The sequence below is a fragment of the Carassius auratus genome, chromosome 1 (genome assembly GCF_003368295.1).
Source record: "Carassius auratus strain Wakin chromosome 1, ASM336829v1, whole genome shotgun sequence".
NCBI lineage: Eukaryota > Metazoa > Chordata > Actinopteri > Cypriniformes > Cyprinidae > Carassius > Carassius auratus.
The window spans coordinates 34635241-34658933 of NC_039243.1; the positions used below are offsets into that span (position 1 = coordinate 34635241).

Below are 23693 nucleotides of genomic sequence, written 5' to 3' on the forward strand. Positions count from 1 at the left end.
CACCAAATGTAAAACACTTGGCTTACCTCACAGTCAAATTAGGATCAGAGAGGGGATATAAAAAATTGTTTTGTTTGACTTGCAACCAAAGAGGCATAGATTTTGTCTAAAGTAAGAGGTAAGAAGAACACATACATATCTTCTCCATGTTTCCGTCTGTTCTCCTTCCAGCTGAGCTTATCTTTTGAAGGTTGCTCTTTGACTTATTTTTAATAGCAATGATATAATAGCTTTCGAGTAAGAGGTGTAAGCATTGCTCTAAATGATAACAGTAATGTAAAATACCTCCTAGTATCACACAGATACAATACACGACAGCCAAGAAGCAAATTGTAAGCATATGTTACACCTTTTTCAGGCATTAGCAGGGAACCACTGGAGACAAAGAAAAAAAGATGTGATATGAAAAAGAATATAAAAAAGACACCAAAGACCCTCAGACGGGACATTTCTCATGCACTCGTACTGTTCTCCCTAAAGAATTCAATGTCCACCTAACATCTGCTTCCCAGATCAGCAAATCCTTTCCATTCCCTCACAGAGGGAGATCACAGAAATCCTCTTTAATTAAATGGAACCGATTCTTTTCCCTCAGTCCCTCTGCACCTGAAAGTTGCCCAACATCAGCAACGACAATGATGCAGACACAACCACAATTGGCATTTTGTACTTGCCTTTTCTCTTACAGTGAGAAAATTGACAAGGGTTTAAGCTCAAACTCCAAAGTTGGTACACAGGGAATCTCATAGCAACACAAATAATAATCCACAGTTTCTGCCACACTTGGATGCCTTTGTTTCTTATGCACAATCTCATTTTATTACACAACTGGTGCTGGTCTACTGTTAAGGGTTTTTACTGTTTATTTTATCTATATATTTATTACTTTTTGTTCTCTACATATTATCTGGTGTCTTAAAGAGCTGCTAACACTATTTTGGTGTTCTTTACAACTGGTGCACACAATGCCAATAAATATTAATTCATTCATTGATTCATCCTTTTTTCTTTTCAAATAAATTTAGCAAATATGTCTGAAAATTCAAAATCATCAGGATTACGGTGTACGTGGGATATATTTTTTAGCCTCTGTTCTGCACAGAGGCAATGCAAGGCAATGCAATTAGAGTAGACCTGTTCCAAATTATAGAAAATATGAATATGCACAGTGGGCCATGTGTGCGCTGTATAATATGCCACGCTTTATTTGGATGCTGAGGTTTTCTTCAGCTTGGTCAGTGTATACCCAGAGATCATGAGCAGTCATTCATGATTATGGTTTTGCAAGGAGGTCTGGATTACTTCATATGTGTCAGATAAATGATATGTATCACTGGGTGGCTGAGCCACACACCTCACTAATGACATGTACATTTGCACTAACTGAACATGATGTTGATTCGCTATATAACATTGTATGTCCACATTTGCCCATCCAAGAATAGAGGGCTGTATGATAATCACTAGGCACTATTTGACCAATGAGAGTTACACAAGACTCTGGTGAGCTCTCCCTCTGATGTCATTGCTCCAGGCGCTGGGCTTTGACTGAGCCTTTCCCCCTTTTTTGCCACTTCCCTACTCAATTATTCAGTACTTAAAATAAAAAAGGTCAGAAAGTAGAATACTGAGCAATTCATGGGTTCAAGACCTTCTAAGATCACAGGGAAACCTCTGCTTAACCTCCCTTGAAGTAGTGAACACAGGGGATGGAAGGGATTTTTGGTTCTGGGATATGATAGCTAGCCCTTGATCAATAGTGAATTTCTGTTGTGTCCACTGGGAGTCACTGGATCAATATGGTTCCCAGACCAATTGTCCATGGCGAATTAGATGTGTTTTGAAATGTTATTTCTGTATGAGGCATAGGCAGAAGCAAATGTATTTTGATCAAACAAATAAAAGAATTTTTTTTTTTTTTTATAAAGAAATACATCGAGAAATACAACACAAAATAATGAATATTACACTGGTATCAGAGAAAAGGTGGAATGGCGTGATCTGTGCATTTGCCTTTTCATACTCCGTACCCACTGTAGTATATTTATTCACGTTTAACGATCCCGCGACTATGACGAGTGGGGATTTTCATAAGGACTTCATCTTCAGCCTTTAACACAAGACTAGGAGATGTTACTATAATAACTGCATAACTGACTGCTTTTTTATGCCGACAGCATTGGCATGGTGAATATGTGGCCATCTTTTGCTTGTCCTCAGAGACCGTTTACAAAGCTCAAGCCTCTAGCATCATTACTGGGTTGCAGTAAGTGACACCAGCAGCAGTGAGATAAATACAGCCATCACCGCTGACACATTTGCAGCATTTGCTGACTGCCCCATGGATAGATGAGACCTGTGACTTAATGCTATAATTATTAACTAATTGTCTTTAACCTCACAAACAGTGTTCAGCCACATTATGTAAAGGAGTCAGGGATGTGTAATGACAGTGTAATCCATCACAGCACCGGGGGTGGGGGTGGGGGGCATGGGGAATGCTTCTAATGAGATTTCATTTGAGTATGGCAAATCTGCAGAATGCATAGATAGAAGCAACATTAAGCTAATTGGGAGATGAGTGCCTTGGTGTAAAAGTGCTTCTAATGGCAGGTTTGTTGCCTGACTAATGCAAGGGAGTTGGCTAAAGACCTGAGGCTGATTTGTGGGCAGACATACTAATATTTTATCGTACCAGTCAATCTAAATGTAGCACCCCCTTTAGTTTTGGTTTCCATCCAGTATAATATTTCTTGAATCGAGAACTGAATGCTTGATAAAATATAGCTATGGGAAAGAGCTATTGCAACAATGAAAGATTCTTAAATGTAACCAAAAGCACATGATGTTTTTCTCCTTTTCACACAGTCTGGACCTTTTCTGTAGCTTTGGCTTTCTCAGGTCCAGGCGTCTCTGGAACTGTGGATGGGTGTATTTGCATAGCCTCTCTTACACAGAGCGCCGTCAGTGACCTGTGTCATGACAGCTGGCTGGCCCAACTGTTTCTAACCAGCTCCATTTGCTAAACATTACAGTCTAATGTCTTCTCTTGCCTTATACTCTGATTGAAAATTGTGAAAAAATTAGCTAAACTCATAAGTGATACTTGGCCATGTCACATTTGTATAAAAAGCCCAGTGTTGAATAGTGGCAGCGGTACAAATGGTCGAAGGTCTTTCTTGCTGAACTTATGAATGCAAATGACACTGTTTGAAAATAACTGTACTCTGGCTGCTCTCAGGCAGCTCTGAGCATTTATAGTTAGACATCAACGCCTTAGCAAACAGTTAGTAAACAACACCTGCTTTTGGATTATTGCAGTTAATCTTATTCTTTGAACCAGTCACTAACTATCATTATGAACTGGGACAGTTTTTCAAAGATCACCCTGCAGCCCAAGACCGGTTGCCCACTGAAGCTAAGCAGGGCTGAGCCTGGTCAGTACCTGGATGGGAGACTCTGCTCCTGGAAGAGGTGCTAGTGAGGCCAGCAGGGGGCGCTTAACCGTGTGCTCTGTGTGGCTCCTAATGCCCCAGTGTAGTGATGGGGACACAATACTGTCAACAAGCTCCGTCCTTCAGATGAGACGTTAAACCGAGGTCCTGACTCTCTGTGGTCATTAAAATCCCAGGATATCACACAGAAAGGGTAGAGGTTTGACCTCGACATCCTGGCTAAATTCACCCATTGGCCTCCGACCATCATGGCCTCCTAACCTTTCCCATACACTGATTGGCTTCATCACACTGTCTCCTCTCCACCAATAAGCTGGTGTATGGTGGGCATTCTGGCACAATATGGCTGCCACCGCATCATCCAGGTGGGTGCTGCACACTGGTGGTGGTTGAGGAGATAACCCCCTTCTATGTAAAACGCTTTGTGTGTAAATGTAAATGTAAGGAATTATTATTAAAGATGTAACAACACTGTGGGGCTGTATTAATTAGTTATGGTTAAAATATTGCATTAAAATGATTATTGCATTTCACGCACCTACCCCAAACTTAACTAACCATTTTACATTTCATACAGATTCGAGAGATTTGGGCTCAAATACCCCTGTATAAGTTATTGTCTCATATTTATATCATATAATATAGTTACGCAATATCACACATACAGTGAGTGCTGGATAACAATGATACAAGTGCAGTTTTTGTCCAAAATAGCACAAGTGCAAATGTGATATTGATTTTAAAGTGAAAGTGACGTATACATTCTGCTTATGGGTAATATTTCATAGTAATTTGTACAGATAGCACACATACATCAATCAATCAATCAATCACCTTTATTTATATAGCGCTTTAAACAAAATACATTGCGTCAAAGCACTGAACAACATTCATTTGGAAAACATATGAGGTGTCTGTTTGCTCATATTCTGTATATCTCTAAAATGTTTCCTGGGTCCCACTTTATATTGTGTCCCTAATACCTGTGTACTTACATAGTAACTAGTAACAGTAATAGTGTGCGTAGTATGTAACCACAGTGTAAGTACACAGCTGTAAGGTTTGTGTAATTACACATATATGACACTCCAATGAATGGTATGTGTAAGTACAAATGTGCAATAGGACGTTTACAAATCCCTAAACCTACCCATCTCCACCCCCTGGATCAAATGGTTCCAATTACAAAATTCCAATTCCATGTTGTTGCAAAATGTAGTTATATAATTCCTGTTACACGAGTACTTAGTGAAGTGAAAAAAGTGTTGTTACCAATGTACTGTTACACAAGCCACCCTGAGGGTTGTTACATGTGTGTAGTTACATAAATATTACAGCTGTAGATACTATGTACCAATGTGTCCTTACACTGTGGTTACATACTACTATATACACATGTAGTTACTATGTAAGTACACAGGTATTAGGGACACAATATAAACTGGAACCAGAACCTTCATCAGATGTACACACAGAGGTACTTCCCTGATGTTCTTTAGCAGACTTTTAGCAGACCATTTGTGTGAATATGCATGACATGCATTTTAGAAATGTAAAGACTGAAGGAAGGTGATGAACATCTAGAAGTAAGAAAATAGACAGAAAGAGCAGAACTAAGGAGAGAATTGCTTAAATATTCCACACAGTATTTATTTTTTAAAGCATTTTTTAGTACCATTTAAAAATTCACTTTGTAATTTGCTTTTTTCCCTTTTACTTACATCAAATTGAAATACAGGAGTTCAAACCACAGTGCCATAAAAAATAATATTGTTGAGGCTGAAATTTAAAGTCTTACCTCCAGGCTAAACTCATACTCAAACACAGAATGAAAGTGTAAAATGTTTTTAATGTATATTTAACAACAAATACCCCAGTGACTATTGATGTGCTGTCTCTGAAGAATTTATCTTGCTTAAATTTCTGAGGCCATGCTGTTGTGAAACCATTCTGTATTCCCACCTCTCATTCTCTCTTACTATCTGCTCTTTTCTTTACTTTCTCTCATTCTCTCTCCCACTCTCTTTAAACATTTATTCTCTGTCTGCGCCTTAAAGGCCCTTTGTGCTTTGTGCTGTTGATTTTTACAGCTCTTAAAATCCAGAGTAACCATTTATCATTCATAGAGCCTAGCAGCCTAGGGCAGACAAAGCCTTGCCTTGTGTCATCTCTAATTGTCATCAGAACAACCATTGCTCCCTTGATGTTGCCTTGTTCTGTGTCAAGGGTAAACTGGATCACGTATGAGAAGAGCAAACTAATCTTCTATCCCTTTAAACTGGAAGTGCCATTCATAAACTCTCATGGAAGGATGAGCAGAGCAGCACACTTTTGGTACCACAGCCAAATACCATTGAACAATTACAGACGGTTTATAAATAGTACATGAAATGCCTGCTACTCTACATGGCTTTAAAAGCCTACTTGGTCACATGAAGATGATTTTGGTGGTTAGGCAATTTATAACAGTTGATTAATTTTCAAACTTGTTATTCTCGTTTTCACATTTCGGTAGCATTTATGAAGCACAGTAACTTAATGTCAGGAAACATACTTCAGAGTCAAATAATGCAGGTACCAGAGAAGGAACCGAACAAATTTTATGTATCAAAGTTACAAGCCTGACCACAACACTGAAAAAATTCTGCCAAGATTCCATTCCCAGAATCTCTTGCCATGTCTCAGCATCTGGCAATGGGCAAGTGTGTAAAGCTCAAACTGTTTTATTTTTCAGTGGTTAATAATACCATTACTTTGAATTCTGGCCGAAGAACAAGCTCCTTGGAAGTGCTGCTTATTTTTCCTCCTGGAGCAATGCTGCTCTCTCAAGATGGAAACTTCCCACATCCCATGGATCTGTTTCTGCAAAATGAATGAATGAATGGATATCTAATAAACAAACAAACCAAACAACCAAGGCCATTTTATGATATGTTGAGATTTACATCATTTCAGACTTGTGTGCCTGAAGGCAAACAGTATATAAGATATAAGTTGACACCATCTTCTTGATAAAGAATGCTTTCAAATTAATATTTAATCTAGTTTGAGACATGCATCCCCTAAACTCCAATTAAAGCCTGGCTCACACTGTGCGATTTTGGCCACTATTTGGTTGTCTGAGACAAATTTTGAAAATCCTAAAAGATTCCTATAATCCTAGGCTAAAATCTGTAGTCTTTGATCGTTAGTTTGACTTTAAGAAGGTTTGCCGTACAGTCCTGCAGTGTGACATCTCTTACGACAAACGTCAAACTAGCTTTGTTTTTTCAAGACAAGTCATGATCAAAATTAATGCTAGACATTCCTTCTAACCGCATAAACTCCGGTGCTCTCATCCTTTGCTCACGGAATTCATATGATTCGTTGCCTTTGCTATGATAAACACTGCCATTTCATGTGGGTTTGTAGTGCTGCTTACACTATTCTGCATAAATAAGCTGGTATTGATGCCATTCATTTACCTTTAATGATAGCCAACATTATAGATCCACGTGCAATGCAGCTCGTAGTCACTGGACGTGTTTGGGTTGATGATATAGAACTCCGGACAAGTTTTCTTGCACGCACCCATTTTTAACACGTCTTGACTAACGTACAGTATGACATTAATGATAACTGAGATCCCACTGTGTGACATGATCGTCATGTTCATACAAGTACAATCCTAAAGGACTTTTTAAAAAGTCGTACAGCTTGAGCCCTGCTTAACATAAAGCTCAGGTAATACTGATCTGCATCCTGCCTCATAAAAGTAATGCAAGATTGCTGTCACCTCAAAGGCTTCTTTAAACCCAGTTAAAAAAACATGAGTCGCTTATTTTTTTGTCCAACATTGCCACCACAAAAATGAAAATTGTTTTAAAACTGACTTGTTTAGATTTTGTGAAGTTGTGAATATACCCTTTGAAATACTGATATATTTTAAGACCGTATCTGACGCAAAATTCAAGGCAGATATTATTACTGCATTTACAGTCTGTCAGAAATCAGTGGATAATTGTGAAAGAGGCAGCTGTCCTCTCACATCTTCTGAGAAGTTTTGTTCGTTGACATATACCAAATAGATTGATGTCTTGTCTGCAGCTAATAAATGAACACTGGTGGCTTCTATTATTTGGCTAAAGTTATTTGCATGGTTAGAAAAGACAAGGTGGATGAAGCCTATATATTGTCAGTTGAAAACGCTATTAACACTCTTTATATATATTGTTTCATGTGTGCTCTTGTTGATGATATTTCCTCAATCTTATTCCACCACTTATATCTTCTCAGACACTATGCAGAATAAAAGTATTTATTCTTTTGTTTTTATCTTTTCTCTGATATGGCTTCTAGGATGCTGCAGGCAAGGTTCTGGACAGATGGACTATAATGTCCCGGGAAGAGGAGATCATTACTCTTCAACAGTTTCTGCGCTTTGGTGAAACCAAGTCTATTGTGGAACTGATGGCCATCCAGGAAAAGGAGGGTCAGGCCGTCACAGTGCCCTCGTCAAAGACTGACTCTGGAATCAGAACTTTCATTGAAAGCAACAATCGCACACGTAGTCCTGGCCTTCTGTCACACCTAGAGAACAACAGCCCCTCTAGCATTCACCATTTTGAAAACATCCCAAACAGTTTGGCCTTCTTGCTGCCCTTTCAGTACATCAACCCAGTGTCAGCCCCCATGTTAGGGCTGCCACCAAATGGTCTGACCATTGAGCAATCAGGTCTCAGAATGCGAGAGCCAAATCTGCCCAATCAGAGTGAGCCAGTGGAGACCAGTGAATCTGAAGTGTCCCTTTCACCATTTCGTAGCGGTCAAAGTCCCAGTCGAGGAACAATGGGAACCTTACCCAATGCCATTGAACCTAAGACAGAACCCAACAGAGCTTCCCCCATCTCTCCAACACCATCTACACAGCAGTCCCAGCAACCGCAGACACCAACGCAGCAAGCGCAGGGGCAGCAACAGCAGCAGTCGAGCAATCTGAACCACCACCAGATCCATCACCATTTCGAAAAGAACGAACAATCGAAAAACATTACACACTCTTCTTTCTCTTCCAAAATGCATCGCATGCGTCGTATGGGTGCAACCTCACGTAAGGGTCGTGTCTGCTGCAACTCCTGTGGCAAGACTTTCTATGATAAGGGTACTCTAAAGATCCACTACAACGCTGTGCATCTGAAGATTAAGCATCGTTGTACTATTGAAGGCTGCAATATGGTCTTCAGCTCATTGCGAAGTCGTAACCGCCATAGCGCTAATCCCAATCCTCGGCTACATATGCCCATGTTGAGGAACAACCGGGACAAGGATCTCATTCGCTCCAGTTCTGGGACAGCAACACCTGTCATATCAAGCTGCAAAAGTGGCTTCAATCTGACCAGCCCCGGTCGGCCACCGCTAAGCTTTGCCACACCTCCTCTTGATGCCATGATACAGTCCCCTCTGCAGAGCCCTCTTGTTTTTCCTTCCCTGAAGTCTGTGCAGCCAGTGCAACCTGTGCCACCCTTCTATCGCACACTGCTCTCTCCCGCTGACCTAGTTAGTCCCCCAGTCTCACTGCCCACCAGTCCAATTTTACCTACCACAACCAACAGCACATCTCTGACGGACCAGCAACAGATGTTAACTGCTAGCTCCCACAATATGCATGCATATGAAACTTCGATGTTTTCTCATCGCCTGCCCACAACACCCAGTACCCAAGATTCCGTGACTCTGGACCCTATGCCTAAAAAGAAGCCTCGCAAGTCCAGCATGCCAGTAAAGATAGAGAAAGAAGTGATAGATGTGGCAGATGATTATGAGGACAAAGATGATGATGATGATGAAGATAGCTGTCACCATCACCACCATCAGCCATCAAACATCCATAACAATGTCAATGGCAACTGCAACAACAACAATAACAGCAGCAGCAGCAGCAGCAGTCATCATTGTGAAGGTAGTGGACACCAGTCTCCACTGCAGGATGAAATGAGTCCCAGTCTAGCCCTTAGAGGCATGCTCCATCCCGACCAAGAAGTTTGCAGTGGGAGTCACGGTAGTAGAGGTCATGGCGACCTGCGCTGTATCGACAGCTTTACCTCTGAGGACCAAGATCATGAGCGTGACTTTGAAAATGAGTCAGAGACATCTGAATCCAAGATGCTGTACCGCGATGAGCTGATGGACCCGGACGTACATCAGCCTGCCCTGGACAGAAAAATTGGCAAGGAACACCGGGGGCCAGAAGATGAGGGACACCTACAGAAAGATTTGGAGGACCAATCCCATTCCCCACCCACCCAACACCAGCCAGTTATCAAAATCAAGGAAGAGATCAACGATCCTACTTATGACATGTTCTGCATGGGTCAGTATAGCCTTTACAATGGGGGAATGGCAGCTGCTGCCGCCGCCGCTGCCAGCATGGCTGCTTTACATGAAAGTTTCATCTCCTCTATGAGCTATGGATCAAGCCCACCAAAATTCCCTTCTCAATCCCCTGACGGCGAACTCTGCTCCAGTCCTGATCCGAAGATCTGCTATGTCTGCAAAAAGAGCTTTAAAAGTTCATACAGTGTCAAACTGCATTACAAGAATGTGCACCTAAAAGAGATGCATGTGTGTACTGTGGCTGGATGCAATGCTGCTTTCCCTTCTCGACGGAGCAGAGATAGGTGAGACAAATAACTGTCATTTTCCATTGAAATCTTATTCTTATTCTATAAATCTTAAACTTATAAACCTGCAGATTAGATGTGAATATATTGTTTTAAACAATAATGAAACAAAATATGCATAACTCACTACACTGTACTATACTATTTTTAAATGCATTATTTATTTCAAATGATATCCATTTAAAGGTAGTTCCATCATGACCATTATTTTTTATGTTGCATGAAATAGAGATATAACCTGTCTGGGGAACCAGTTTAATTTTCATTCATTATTAGTGCATGTTTTGGGGGAGTAAGGTGGGGGCTAATTATGCTTTAACAGGAAGAACATGTGTTGATTGTACATTTCTGCAGACACTTATTTAATGCATTAATGTGCTGTTTACCTGTACATGCTCACCTGTCACACACAGGTAGACATGCATACATTAGCAGAGGTTGAAGCTTGTCAAACCACTGCATTCATTAGCGCATCAGGAGGTGCAGCTATCACTCACTGCTAGTTAACACATTTACCATAAACAGTCCCAAAATACATGTATGCTAGAGGGCAAGCCACAAACCTCTCTTCACTCAAATGTAGACTCTCCTAAGGTAATTGTTTTGGCTCTGCAATTAAAATGGGTAACACTTTATCTTGATAGTCCACTTTCTACTAACTACATGTACAATACCTTTGCTACTCCATGTCAGCTAGCAGTCATTACAGTATTAGCCGACTGTTTGCTTAATATCTGCTCACACTTTATTTTGATGGATATTCTACTGATTATAAGTCATTTTGCAGGTATGACAAAATATTATACCAACCCTAACCATAACATTCTACTGATACTCTAGTGAGAGTTAGCTGACTTGTTGTCACAAAGTTACTTATGGTTATTAGTAATATAATTTAGCTGAAAGTTACACTAATTTGTTTCATTTAGTGGCCCTTTTACACACTTGCATACTGTACATCAATGCATGCAGTCTTTATATTTTACACCTCAAGAAAGTGGCAAAATAAAGTAATATAAAAAGTATTGACAGACATGCACATTCAAACATGAATCCATCTCAAGTCAACATTCACTGATGTGGAGTGAGACGAAAGCAGTGTCAGAGCAGCCCATGTCAGAGAGAGCATTCTAGACGTACTATATAAGTACTATATATTTTTAGTATTTGAGAGAGAGAAATAAACCTCATCCATCTCATTCACTCCAGAGGAAAGAGAGATAAGAGCCTGTCTCTTCTCACCCTCTCTGGTCACAAGTGGCATTTTTATTTAGATAACAAATGATAGATGACATTTAAATTTACATTTGTGTGTACGTGTGTGTGTGTTTATTCGTGCACAATTATTCCACTTTACTTGAAACTGAAAAGCTGAGGTGTAGCCACCCCTGATATCTTCCTTGCATTTGTTGAGTTCCTGTGAGGAGTGGCACCTGTTCCCAGCCGTTTGTTTATTAGTGTTACAGTGGAAACATCATTGGGGAGTGGAGTAGAAATTTGAGTAGCAAGATGTTTGTGAGCCACTGCTTTCGTACTGAAGTGCTGCAGTAACTTCCTTCCACCTGTGGAGGGAAGAATGATTTGTTTTTAATGTGAGTCATCCCTGCCAGCAGAAGTGGAGAACAAAGGTTTGGGGATGTTCCTCTAGTCTTGAAGGCTAGAGAAACAGAGTACCCAAAGCAGACCAGTTTGAAGATTGAGTATATGGAATATCAATCAGATCAACTCAAGAACTGAAATTCAAAAGGGTTTAGGTAACACTTTTATTTGTGACCTGGACCACAAAACCAGTCTTAAGTTGCTAGGGTATATTTATAGCAAAAGCCCCCCCCCCCCCCCCCCCCCCCAAAAAAAACCTTGTATGGGTCAAAATTTGATTTTTTTTTCCTGCCAAACGTTATTAGGATATTGAGTAAAGATTATGTTCCATGAAGATATTTTGTAATTTTCCTACCGTAATTATATAAAAACTAAAAAAAATGTATAAATAATATGCATTGCTAAGAACTCATTTGGACCACTTCAAGTATACTTAAGTATTTCGATTTTTTGCACCCTCAGATTCAAGATTTTAAAATAGTTGTATCTCGGCCAAATATTGTCCGATCCTACTTAAGCATACATGAATGGAAAGCGTATTTATACAGCTTTCAGATTCTTTATAAATCTCAATTTCAAATTTCAATTTCAGTTTTGTGGTCCAGGGTCATATTTACAGTGTCCTTGTTACAGTATAATTATATGTTTAATTACTGAATTAACTACACGTACTTACTATATGGTTGAGGTTTGGTTTATTCTTAGTTGCATGTAATTATGCATACTTTTTGTTATTAATTTTGTAAGTATATTTAGTAACGTGTAACAAAGACAGTGTAAAATGAAGTGTAACCAGAGTTTACATACTGTAAGTAGTATACATGTAGGAAAAACACTCACAACTGTGAGTTTTAATGTATATCATATGATAATAGAATATTACAATATAGTATTTGATAGAAATATTTTCATTGATATTCAGGTCAATGCCCTTGCTGATACAGTATATTACACATACTGGTAAAAAAAAATATATATATATATATATATAGCCTGAATGCGCTGTAAGTCGCTTTGGGTAAAAGTTTCTGCTAAATGTATGTAATGTATATATCATTGCATTTTAAGATCAGAGATTATGCAGTAAGGTTAAAAAGAACACTAGTTGTGTGTTATGAAAATGTATTTAATAATCCACATTTATTATAATTTCATGTATATTTTCAAATATGTTCTAATGCTGTCACTGTAAACTCTCTAATATGTAAACCATACACATTCCTATGTCAATATATACTAGTCAGTATCATTGTTTTACATTACCAAAATTTGCTTATTAAAATTCCTTCAATAATTTAAAGTTTGAAAATAATTTAAGTTCATGAAATGTAATTATTTGAATACTCCTTTTTAAGTAAAATTTATTTTTATAGCACATTCCAAGAGCAGGTGTCACAAAGAGCTTAACATCAAAATTGTCAAATTAAATTTAAAAATAGACATGACAATTAAAATAAAATAAAAAACAGATTAGACAAAAGCAAGTTTGAACAAGTGAGTTTTCTGCTGATTTTTAAAAATGTCCACAGATCTCAGTTTCAGAGGAAGAGCTTTTACAGAGATTACGTGAGATCTCTTTGATGACTTAGTTAAAAGCTTAACAGCTACTTTTTGATCCACTTGTAAAGGTTTCAGGGATGAATTAATAAGACAAGTAAAAAGAGATTTACAATAATCAGTCAAGTCAGGATAAAATAACACATTACACATTTTACAGTTGTACACATTGAACAATTTAATTGTCTAGCAAAATTTCTAATTTGAAATGGATCCATCAAAAGCTGATGATAGATAGATAGATAGATAGATAGATAGATAGATAGATAGATAGATAGATAGATAGATAGATAGATAGATAGATAGATAGATAGATAGATAGATAGATAGATAGATAAATGGATAGATGGATAGATGGATGCATGGATGGACAGAAAATCAGTCTGAACATAGCTGGTTTAAAATCCAGATAAGAAATGCTGGTGTGGGATCTAAATTCAGTGTTAACAGACTCCGCCACACCGACTTTTAAATGAGCTCTTGACATCCCAGAATAAGAAGTCGATTTCATAAATTGCATCCTGTTCAGGTTTCTCAGAAAAGCATCTGTTTCTGCTTTAAAATGAATAAACATTTGCTAGAGGATGCGATTATAATAATAATAATAATGATAATAATAAATATAGCTGCAAGCAGCGATACCGGGGCCAAGCCCTGAAGGGCTGTAGCCAGAGCAACGAGCGGGACGAAGCAAAACGGCCAAAACGGAACTTCCATCGGATCTACGTGACCCACCCCGGATTCGATCCCACGACCTCTCGGGTTTGGGACGAGTGCCTTAGCTAAGTGCGCCACATTAGTTGACACACAGTTTGCATGGCACAGAAGAGAGGTTAAGGTGTGAGAATGAACTCTCAAAAGCCCGAAGCAGCATTTTAGCCAGATTAGCATGCTACGCTAAAAAATGCTAACGTTGCTCAAAGTTAACCAGATAGCTCAGGAGACCCATTAGAGTCAATAGAAACGTGTTAGCATTTTAGCTAATTAGCATGCTAAGCTAACTAGCATAAATCAACAAGCACAGGCACGGTCAAGTTCAGAGCTGTACACGTCGGGAACGGGAGTGAATATCAAAAATCTGTTCAGTCATTTCTGTCAGGCCCGGTCTGAAGTTCATCTGATAAAATTTTGAACAAAATTGAACAAGATTTCAGGGAGGAGTAGCGAAAAAACTGTATTTCAATCCATTCAATATGGCGGACAGACGCCATATTGGAAAATGAAAATTGAGACATCATCAGATTCGGCATAACCAAAGGAATCAAATGACATAAAAATAACAAAAATCGATCAACATTTACAGTAGTTATAAGGGGTTTTGCAAGAATCGTTATATCTCTTGAACACTAGGTGGCGCTGTCTTCTAACTTCCGGGGTACCTCCGGCACATGTTGTTGATGATGCCTATCGATTTTTGTGAAGATATGTACAGTAGATCAAAAGATATAGCAATTTTTGACAAAATTCAAAATGGCGGACGGGTGGTCCAGGTGGTCTTGACAAAATTGACATCCACAGATTCGGAATGATCTAAAGAATCCATAGACATCAAGAAAATAATTTTCTGATGAATTGTTCAGAAGTTATAAGCAAAAAAGTGAATTTTTGGTATCTCAACACCCATAGGTGGCGCTGTTCCCAAATTTGGCGTGGACCCCCAGATCATGGTGTAGATGAAGTGTACCAAGTTTGGTATCGATTGATCAAAGTTTGGCCGAGATACAGCATCTCAACCGATTTTAGGTCAGCCTCATTAAGTTCACAATTGAATAACTTTTGAACAAAGACGAAAATCAAAAATCTGTTCAGTCATTTCTGTGCGGCTCAGTCCAAAGAACATCTGAGACAAATTTCAGAAGAATTGGACCAATTTTGAAGGAGGAGTAGTGTTTAGACTGAATACTGTACTTTTCAAAATGGCCGCTACTGTAATGGGTGGAGTCTTAATGTAAGGTATGGAATGGAATGTCCATGAAGAGACAAAATAGATGTACTAAGTTTGATTTTCATAGAATAAGTGGTTCAAGAGTTATTAACGTTTGAATGTTGAATTTTTGAACTGGTGGTGGCGCTGTAGAGTTGGTCCTAGAGACCCCAAAGTTGGTCAGATCACTAATAATGACCATCACTACAAGTGTGCCAAATTTCATCATTTTCCCATGTTTCCTTCATAGGGCTGCCATAGACCCCCATTGGCCAAGAAGAAGAAGAAGAAGAATAATAATAATAATAATAAAACGTACAGATACAATAGGGGCTACAGCCCTCTGGGCTTGGCCCCTAATAATAATAAAATAAAATGTGTAATGAAATATCAGGGATGTGATCTCCCTCACTTTTGCAAATGACCCTGAGTGTCTGACTGGCTCCAGATTCCCATGGTGCGCTAATATTCAGTCTACGGTCCCACACAAGCCAACTGTGGTTAGGGAGAGTGAAGGTTAATTATATCTTCCCATTCCTCTCCTCTCTTCCTGTGGTGTTGAGACATGTGATGTCAGGCGTAGAGAATTCAGAACTCCAGACTATGACTAGACTTTGTCATTTGTGTTTGTTGAATATTCTCAGCTATTGATGGCCTTGACACAGAGAAAGTGATCTGATCTTCAGCTACCCACTACACATTAGAGGAAAAGATAAGACAAAACAAAGCACCTCATCATCTAATGCGGCTCTCTTTCCCTTTGCAATTGAGTATTACAACTCATTTCACAAATGTGCACACTTGGCAGGAACTGAAAGGGCCATCAAATCCTAAAGATGATTAACATTCTCGAGACAAGACACATTAAGAGCCATACCTCTCGCCTCCTCTGCAGAGCAAAAAAAATGGATTCTCAGGAGAAGCTGCCTCAAGCTTTGGGCAAATTAGTTTGGCTGCCACATTAGAGGTCGACAGGGAGGGAGGCAGAGCGAGCGGTGGGGGTGTTGGGGGATGGAGCCGGGGACTGAGGGGCAGAACTGAGCTGTGGCCTGAAATGGGGTTGCAGGGGAGAAGGAAATGAGGCAGAAAGGCTTTACCTGATAAATGAAAGTGTAGACTCTCCACCATGCAGTATTAGGTCTTGGCCTTTGGATTTTTCCACTTTTAGTCAAAATAAACCAACTGAAATCGATTGTTTGCCTAGTTCCATTAAAGCTTTTGTGATATTATTTATTATGAATATTAATTTGTCCTTTTCTAGACCCTTTATGACCTATTGAAGATCTTCAATATCTTATGTATTAGTTTTGAGATAACATATAAACTAGTGTATTTCTAAACATTGTAAAAACTAACTAAATAAATAAATAAAATAAAAATTCTTAGAAAATGGAAAAATTTAAAATTTGCAGTCTCTCTCTTCTGAGGACAGGGATTTCTAAAATGTGTAAAACTAAATGCGTTCTTGATCAAGAAGTCCTTTTGTAAGTACCAATTATTTCAGACTAATAGCGGTTAACAAAGAGTGAACCATGAGTTGTCTGTGTGTTTGTGCTTCTCAAATGTGTATAACTTATTTAGTTTCCCAGCTGTAAGTTGTTTGCGAAGGAAGTGGCTGCAGTATATTAATTTTAAAAAGCAAGCAAAAGCAATGCAACTGTAACAGTCCTGCTTTGTGCTCGCTATACTATTATTTCATTGTAAAATCGAAAGGTTGCCTGTAGATACAACATACAGTAGTTTACAGTTACAAATAATTTAAAGCATACCACTGAGACATGTCATCACTGTTTGTCATTAGATCTGTCACCTATGGATCAAATTGATTTGTAGGTAAAATTGGTGGCAAGAAGTCCTCCAAAATTAAATTAAGTGTCTTCTGTCAAGTGCATCTTTGCCAAGCTGTGCTGTAAACTAGACACTATTGGCAAATCTTTTTTTTTTTTTTTTTTTTTTTGCCAATTGAAACACTCCCAAATCCTTTTAATAGGAAACATGTCAACACATCACTGTGCTCATCAAGCCACTTCACTGGGATTTAACATAGCATAAATACATTATAGTTAAGACCACAGTAATATCATATCATAATAACATCATGCAGCATGCCAGTGTGTTTAGATGCCAATTAGTGATGTCAGCCTAGAGCTTATGAGCAGTGTGAGGGTGCAATTTCCAGGGATAGTCACATGCTGCAAAAGGAGCCGTCGACTTAAGCATCATCAACTGCATAACAAATGACTGTCACAATGAACAAGTTTTAATAATTGCTTAAAGTTCCCCCAAATACAGCTAGCTACCCCCTTAGGCATTTTAAAGATATCATTGATAATAGTTAATTGTTTCCTGTCAGAACTTTCTTAAAACATTAAACTGGTCTGATATTGAATAAATAAGCAAAATACGATAACAATCAGCTATGTGTATCATGCCTATTATCAGTTGATCACCACATGCTGCTCTCTTCAATGTTGATGATGATGCTTTGGTGGTCCACTCCTCTATACCTTTATCACCAGAAAGGGTCCCTCTATTGAATTTATTTTCACTTCTTGCAGGAGAATGTCGGATAGGGAACTAAATAATTAAAGAAAAGGGACCCTTTTTGACTGCATCAACCATGGCACTGCTGGTAAGCTCTACAATACATTGTACAATCTATTTCTCAGTCACATTTAGGTGATTATTTAAGTTACTTTTAGCCCTTCTGCATGGCCTGGGATTCCTTGGGTTTTTATTTTTATTTTATTTTGTTGTTTCTTGTGTCTACATTTGTTTAATAATAGATTGAAATGTGGTAGGCAGTTGTTTTATGGCACTCACAGAGGCTCAGTCACAAAGATATCTTGGTTGCTTTATTTTGGTTTTGTTACTTCATTTTTTTAGCCAATTCTACATTGATATTTATGCTATTGTTGGCTCATGAGGACTGACTTATTGCATGGTCTCATATTTGAGGAAATTATTTGAGGCAGTTGTCTAGAGGCAGAGCAGATGTAAGAATATAAGTCAAGCTTTAGATGAAATGGGGTAAAGTCACTTCCTCTTACTGTGTGTTACGTGATCCTGGACTGGGGTGAGAGAAAGCCCATCTTTATTAAAGTGAAGCCTAAATTAACAATATGCTTATGGGTCTCAATTAAGCTATCTTCAGGAGTGAGTCAATGTGCTAATGCTGTCCAAGTCTGAGTTAATATGCTATTGAGTTTCCCTCGATTATTGCATTACCATGGCTCAAATCAATTGATAAACTCCCATTCAATGTGGTGGAGTATTTAATTGAGTCAGAGTCAATTGCATTTGTGCATGCCTGCAGACATGCTGACAGGAGTAAACACTTTAGCAGGATACAGTTTAAGCTGTGTTAGAGTTATTGAACTCTCTGCTGCGTCAGACAGTAGTGTGCTCTAACACACATCCATGCAGTCACTCAAATAAAAGCATGAAAATATAGAAAGTGTGATTTTTTTTTTCTTCTTTTTTCTGTATGTATGTATGTATGTTTGAAGATCTTTATATATTTTCAGTTCAAATAAACTGCTACAGAACCCTATCCTCTCTTCCCTACAGACATAGCTCCAACATCAACCTGCACCGTAAACTACTGACCAAAGAGCTGGATGAAATTGTCCTGGATCCCCAGCTTACGACTTTGCCTAAAGAGCTACGTGCTGAGTTCCTGTCTACGATCTATGCTGACCACCATCTGGGACTGGAGGGGGTAGGGAGTGCTGGACCACCACGAGGCAGAGGACATGAGGGAATGAGATCCCCAGTCACTAGAGAATATTCACACAGCAACGGCTACTGCCATGGCCCCAGTGAGGACTACATGGTGCTGGACCTGAGCACCACCTCTAGCGTGCAGTCAAGCGGCAGCGTGCAATCCTCACAGGAGTCTGATGAGGGCAGCGATGAGGGCATCCTGCTGGATGACCTGGAGGGTGCTAGTGACAATGAGGACTGCACGCCTAGTACTGTGGCTAAGACACTACATATGGAGGGAAAAGATAGTGAGGACGCCAGGAAGGAAGGAAGAGAAGGAGCCACAGAGGAGGGGTTTCTACGCTGTGACCCTTCGTTCTCACCATCCTTCTTGGCATCCAGTGGAGGTAATAGCACAGGAGGCATCCTTTGCACCATCTGCCACAAACTGTACAGTAACAAAGGGACCCTTCGGGTGCACTACAAGACTGTCCACCTGCGTGAAATGCACAAATGCAAAATTCCTGGCTGTAACATGATGTTTTCTTCTGTGAGAAGCAGAAACAGACATAGTCAGAACCCAAACCTACACAAAAATGCCCCCTATACCACAATGATTGACTAGTCCAGACATCCCTGCCCACCACATTGCCTCAAGTTCCAAATGCTCCATGCAACAATCCCCTCTTTGTTCCCAGGCAACAATACCATAATGCTATAAAAACAGCATCATTTCTCTCCAAACATCTTTTCGAGTATGAAAAGTTAGAGCAGAATTGTGCCCTTTTGACATTTCCGTTTTTGTTTTTGTTTTTTTTTGGACACAAAAGACTGAACACCATAGATCTGTCCATCCCTGACACAAACTTATTTTCAGTCTTTAATTTGTGACTCTTGCCTGCAGAAACGATAATGAGAAAAAAAAAAGAAAAAAAAAAACGTATTTGTGTAATGATAGCTTTTAAAGAATTCCATACAAGAGCATGACTGGCTTAAAAATGTAAATACTAATGTTGTGAGGGGCTTTGGTGTGAAACCGTTGTATTGATGGTTGATATTTCTCTTTTTTGTTCATTTGTTTTTCTTTTAGTCTAATACTTTCATTTTAAAATTTAAGCAAGACAAAGTAGCATATGCATAGCTTGATTCATTTATATTGGCTTTAAAAATGTTTTACCTTAGAAAAGAAAAAGTAAAAACATGTGACTTGTGACTTGTTTTATCTACCTGTTAGATATACAGACGGAGCTGGCATGCTTTTAGCTCTGACAAAGTACCTTTTTTCTTTTATTTTCATGTTTATAGCTTTAGTACAAAAATTAAAAAAAAAAAAAAAAATGAAAAGGAGAAAAAAAATATAATTTTGCACTTTGCATCTACACTAGTGGGACTTGTAATATTATTACAAGGATAACACTTTACAATGATGGTTGTCCAACGTGAAAGTGACATTTTTAAGGATACAGTGCCAAGTGATAGTTACTGTACCTTTAATAGACGTGTGCCAGATCTTTATATGAGAGTAATCTCATTTGACATGATTAAACCCAATATTCTTCCCATTTAGTAAGTGTTTCAGGTATATTCATTTGAATGCAGTAAATAAGTATTACTGACTCTGATCACATCATTTGAAGAGTATAAGTGTATGGTTACAGGCTGAATTAGCCCAGAGGTTAGGTAGAGAATCTTTCTACTGCATGTAGTATTACTTTAAAAGAGTTAGTAAGTGTCCTGTAATTTATTTTGTCTCTAAAATTTGATCAGTTTTATCATATAAAAATTGACATTTCATGGTGCCACACAAGAGAGGCTCTAAACTGTGACCAAAATCAAAGACGATCAGAAACTACACATTGAGAAGGAGTTTAGGCATTCAGTTCAGATGTTAATTTATAGCAGAACCTCTGAGAATCTCTGATATTTTCATCTTTATTTTGTTCCTGGCAAGTATTGTCTATTGGCCACACAATATCAAGACAACGAACCAAGCACTATTCAATTCGATCCAGTTAGTGGGTATTTTGAAATGAGTATTTATTTCTAGTTATCTGTTTATAATTAACTGAATGCAAATTAGCCATTTTAATGTCTGTTACTGTCATTTGTAATAAATTTAATGAAAGATAATTATGAATGAATGAAATGTAATTTACATTACTGAAACTCCATTTCGTTCAAAAGGTTATTAATGTTGGACAAATACTAGATGAGTTGCTCCCTCCTTTATGTGCAGTGACAGTAGCAGGCCTGATGGAAGGAATGAAGATTAAGAGATATTTGCAGCAGTGTGAGTCACTAAAAATCTGTTGTTACACAGAACCTGGAGATATTTCCACCACTGATCTGTCTAGGAATCAAACGTAAATTTGTTACATTCTGTGACTCAGAAAATGTTGCTGACAGTACTGCATCACGGAGAGAGAGCCAAGCTCTCCTTCTGGTTTTCTCTTTTCCTTTCTTTCCTTCCTCTGTTTTCTCATGCTCTTCCACCACCCTATCCGCTGCCTCTTACCCCCATCACAACTGCTGACAGTGTGGGGGTCCTACAGGGATGCTGGCTAATAGTGTACGCTTAACTTCACCGGATGGCACACAACACAGTAAAGGAGTTGTAATTGCCTGTTTATTCCATATAAAGGGAAAAATTGAGCACAAACAGCCAAGTTTCCCTCTAGAGTCACAGCAGTGTTCTACTTTCCTGCTCTCTGAAAGGCCTATGAAAGAGTGCCACTTCAGAGACATTTTAATGTTGGAAAAACAATGGCCAAAGTAGTTCATGCACCAATAACTAATCAATAAGATGACAGCAACATAAGGTTAACCTGTTACCCTCAAACAGAATGCACTTTTAAGACTGACAAAGGCTGGTGCTTTATTAAAACCCAAATAGTAATAATAATAATAACAATAATAATAATAATATTTATACGTATATAGATGGGTAACGTGATATCACAAAGTGAAGGTTATCATCCTCATGGCCTCCATATTTTCCAGACTGTCAAACTAAAGACGTGTAGAGAGACACAGCATGGACACAAAGGAAAAGCTTTGTATTTCAATCTATTGAGGCTTCCAAATCTGAATCCCTGATTACATGCACATTGTGTTTCTATTAGCAATAAATGTGTCTTATAGTTATAAAAAAGTACAGTACATTGAATATCCAAATAATATATGAAGGGGAAATTAGGTCTTACAAAATGGGTTTTAGTGTCACTCATTTAACAAGAGATATGTATGACAGTAAGAAGGAGGAGGTGAAGAACCAAATGAAAATAAGCCAGAGTTTCTCAGGACATTCTGCTGTAATGTGCTGATCTTTGTCTGGAGAGTAAATTCCTTCTCTTGTACTGTAGGATCTCTGGTGGCCAGAGTTGGGCATTCATTAACTGTCCTGCATTGTCCGCATAGAGTTAGGCTTTTCCCATGGAACCGCTGGCTAAAAGAGTCTGTCAGCCTTAAATATTTCATTGCAGCTCTGAGGACAGGACCATCCCAGACTGTAGTATCACAAAATGTAGTATCTTGTGAAGGTGATCTTTAAGTTTGCTGTGTTAATGCCATTCCTTCGAGGACATGGAGTGATACAGGACAAAAATAAGATCAAATGGATTTGAAACTGCAGAATAGAAGACTTGTGTCAGGAAAAAATAAAAATAAACGTTGTGAAAGCAAACACAGATGAGCATTCTGATCAGTGTGATCAGTTACATGAAGATCAGTGATACAAAGGAAAGAAAAGGAAAGAAAAACCATAATCCATAATTCAGTACGATTATGATATATTCTGTTCAACACAGACAATAATAAGTCTGAAATAATTGTTAAACTTTTCTTTTGTTCTAATTTGGTGTTTAATGTAGTTGTCTTGTTTGGTCGTCCTTTATTGCCAACTGAAGAAAAGTACATTAACAATAGAGGAAGTAAAAAAAAATTGTGTGAAAAAAAAAGACTTACTAAGGGTGATTATTGATAGCCTAACAATGCTACTTTAGGTCTAAATTGTTTACTTTTGTCCCATGAGACAGTATGATGTCCTCCTTTAACGATTTTACATTTCTTGGAATATTTTGTATCATAACCTCTTTTTTTTTTTGGCATAAAATGCATATGGTTTTGGGCGTGTAAATGGAATTTTTGTACAAATCAGAATTCTTGTACAATTTTATATTAAAGATTTATGAGTCACTGGCACGTTGAAGTACTTTATTCTTTTGGATCAGACAATTACATTTATTTAGTTTATTTGCATTCTTCATTAAAATCAACACAGAAATGCCCTATTTATGTCAAAGAGTATTATTGAAATATGATACATCAAATCATATAGATTTACTTAAATTATTGAACAAAATCTTTGGAGCACACAAAATTTTATGCACAATACAACAATAATTTCTGGTGTGTTTGATGTTGTGGTACTGCACATAATGTGCATTTGATCTGCTACATCTTTCATCATCAGTTACATCTGCTTTGATGCGTTTATGTGTCATTGTGCAGTGAATACAGCTAATCGGCAAAAGCTAACTAGAAAACTTTAAAGTCACGTAAGCTCATGTACTGTCAGCATGGAGTTTGGTTTGGTTAAGTTTTTGTTTGTGTCAGTATTATTAGCTTCTACAGTAGATTATTAAAATCTAATAATACATTATTAGTAGAAGTTCTACTAATAATGTACAGTATTGTTAGATTTTAATAATAGTTTAACAAATAAATGATAATTTCTTCTAATTTCAATTACTTTGGTTAAATATATTACTATAATAATATTGTCTATGTAAAATT

At 38.2% G+C, this 23693-nt stretch overlaps 1 protein-coding gene across 2 annotated transcripts in view; it reads left to right on the forward strand.

Moving 5' to 3' along the window:
- bnc2 (basonuclin zinc finger protein 2) overlaps positions 1 to 23099 on the forward strand; it is a gene marked incomplete at its 5' end in the record, with an annotated part of 81092 nt that extends 57993 nt beyond the window's left edge. Inside the window, 3 exon segments of one of the 2 annotated variants that reach the window (XM_026271910.1) lie at positions 7794 to 10111; positions 17753 to 17826; positions 18765 to 18898. In XM_026271910.1, the coding sequence (XP_026127695.1) occupies positions 7794 to 10111; positions 17753 to 17783 (2349 nt within the window). 2 annotated transcript variants of the gene reach the window in all.
- Positions 23100 to 23693: the final 594 nt, after the last annotated feature.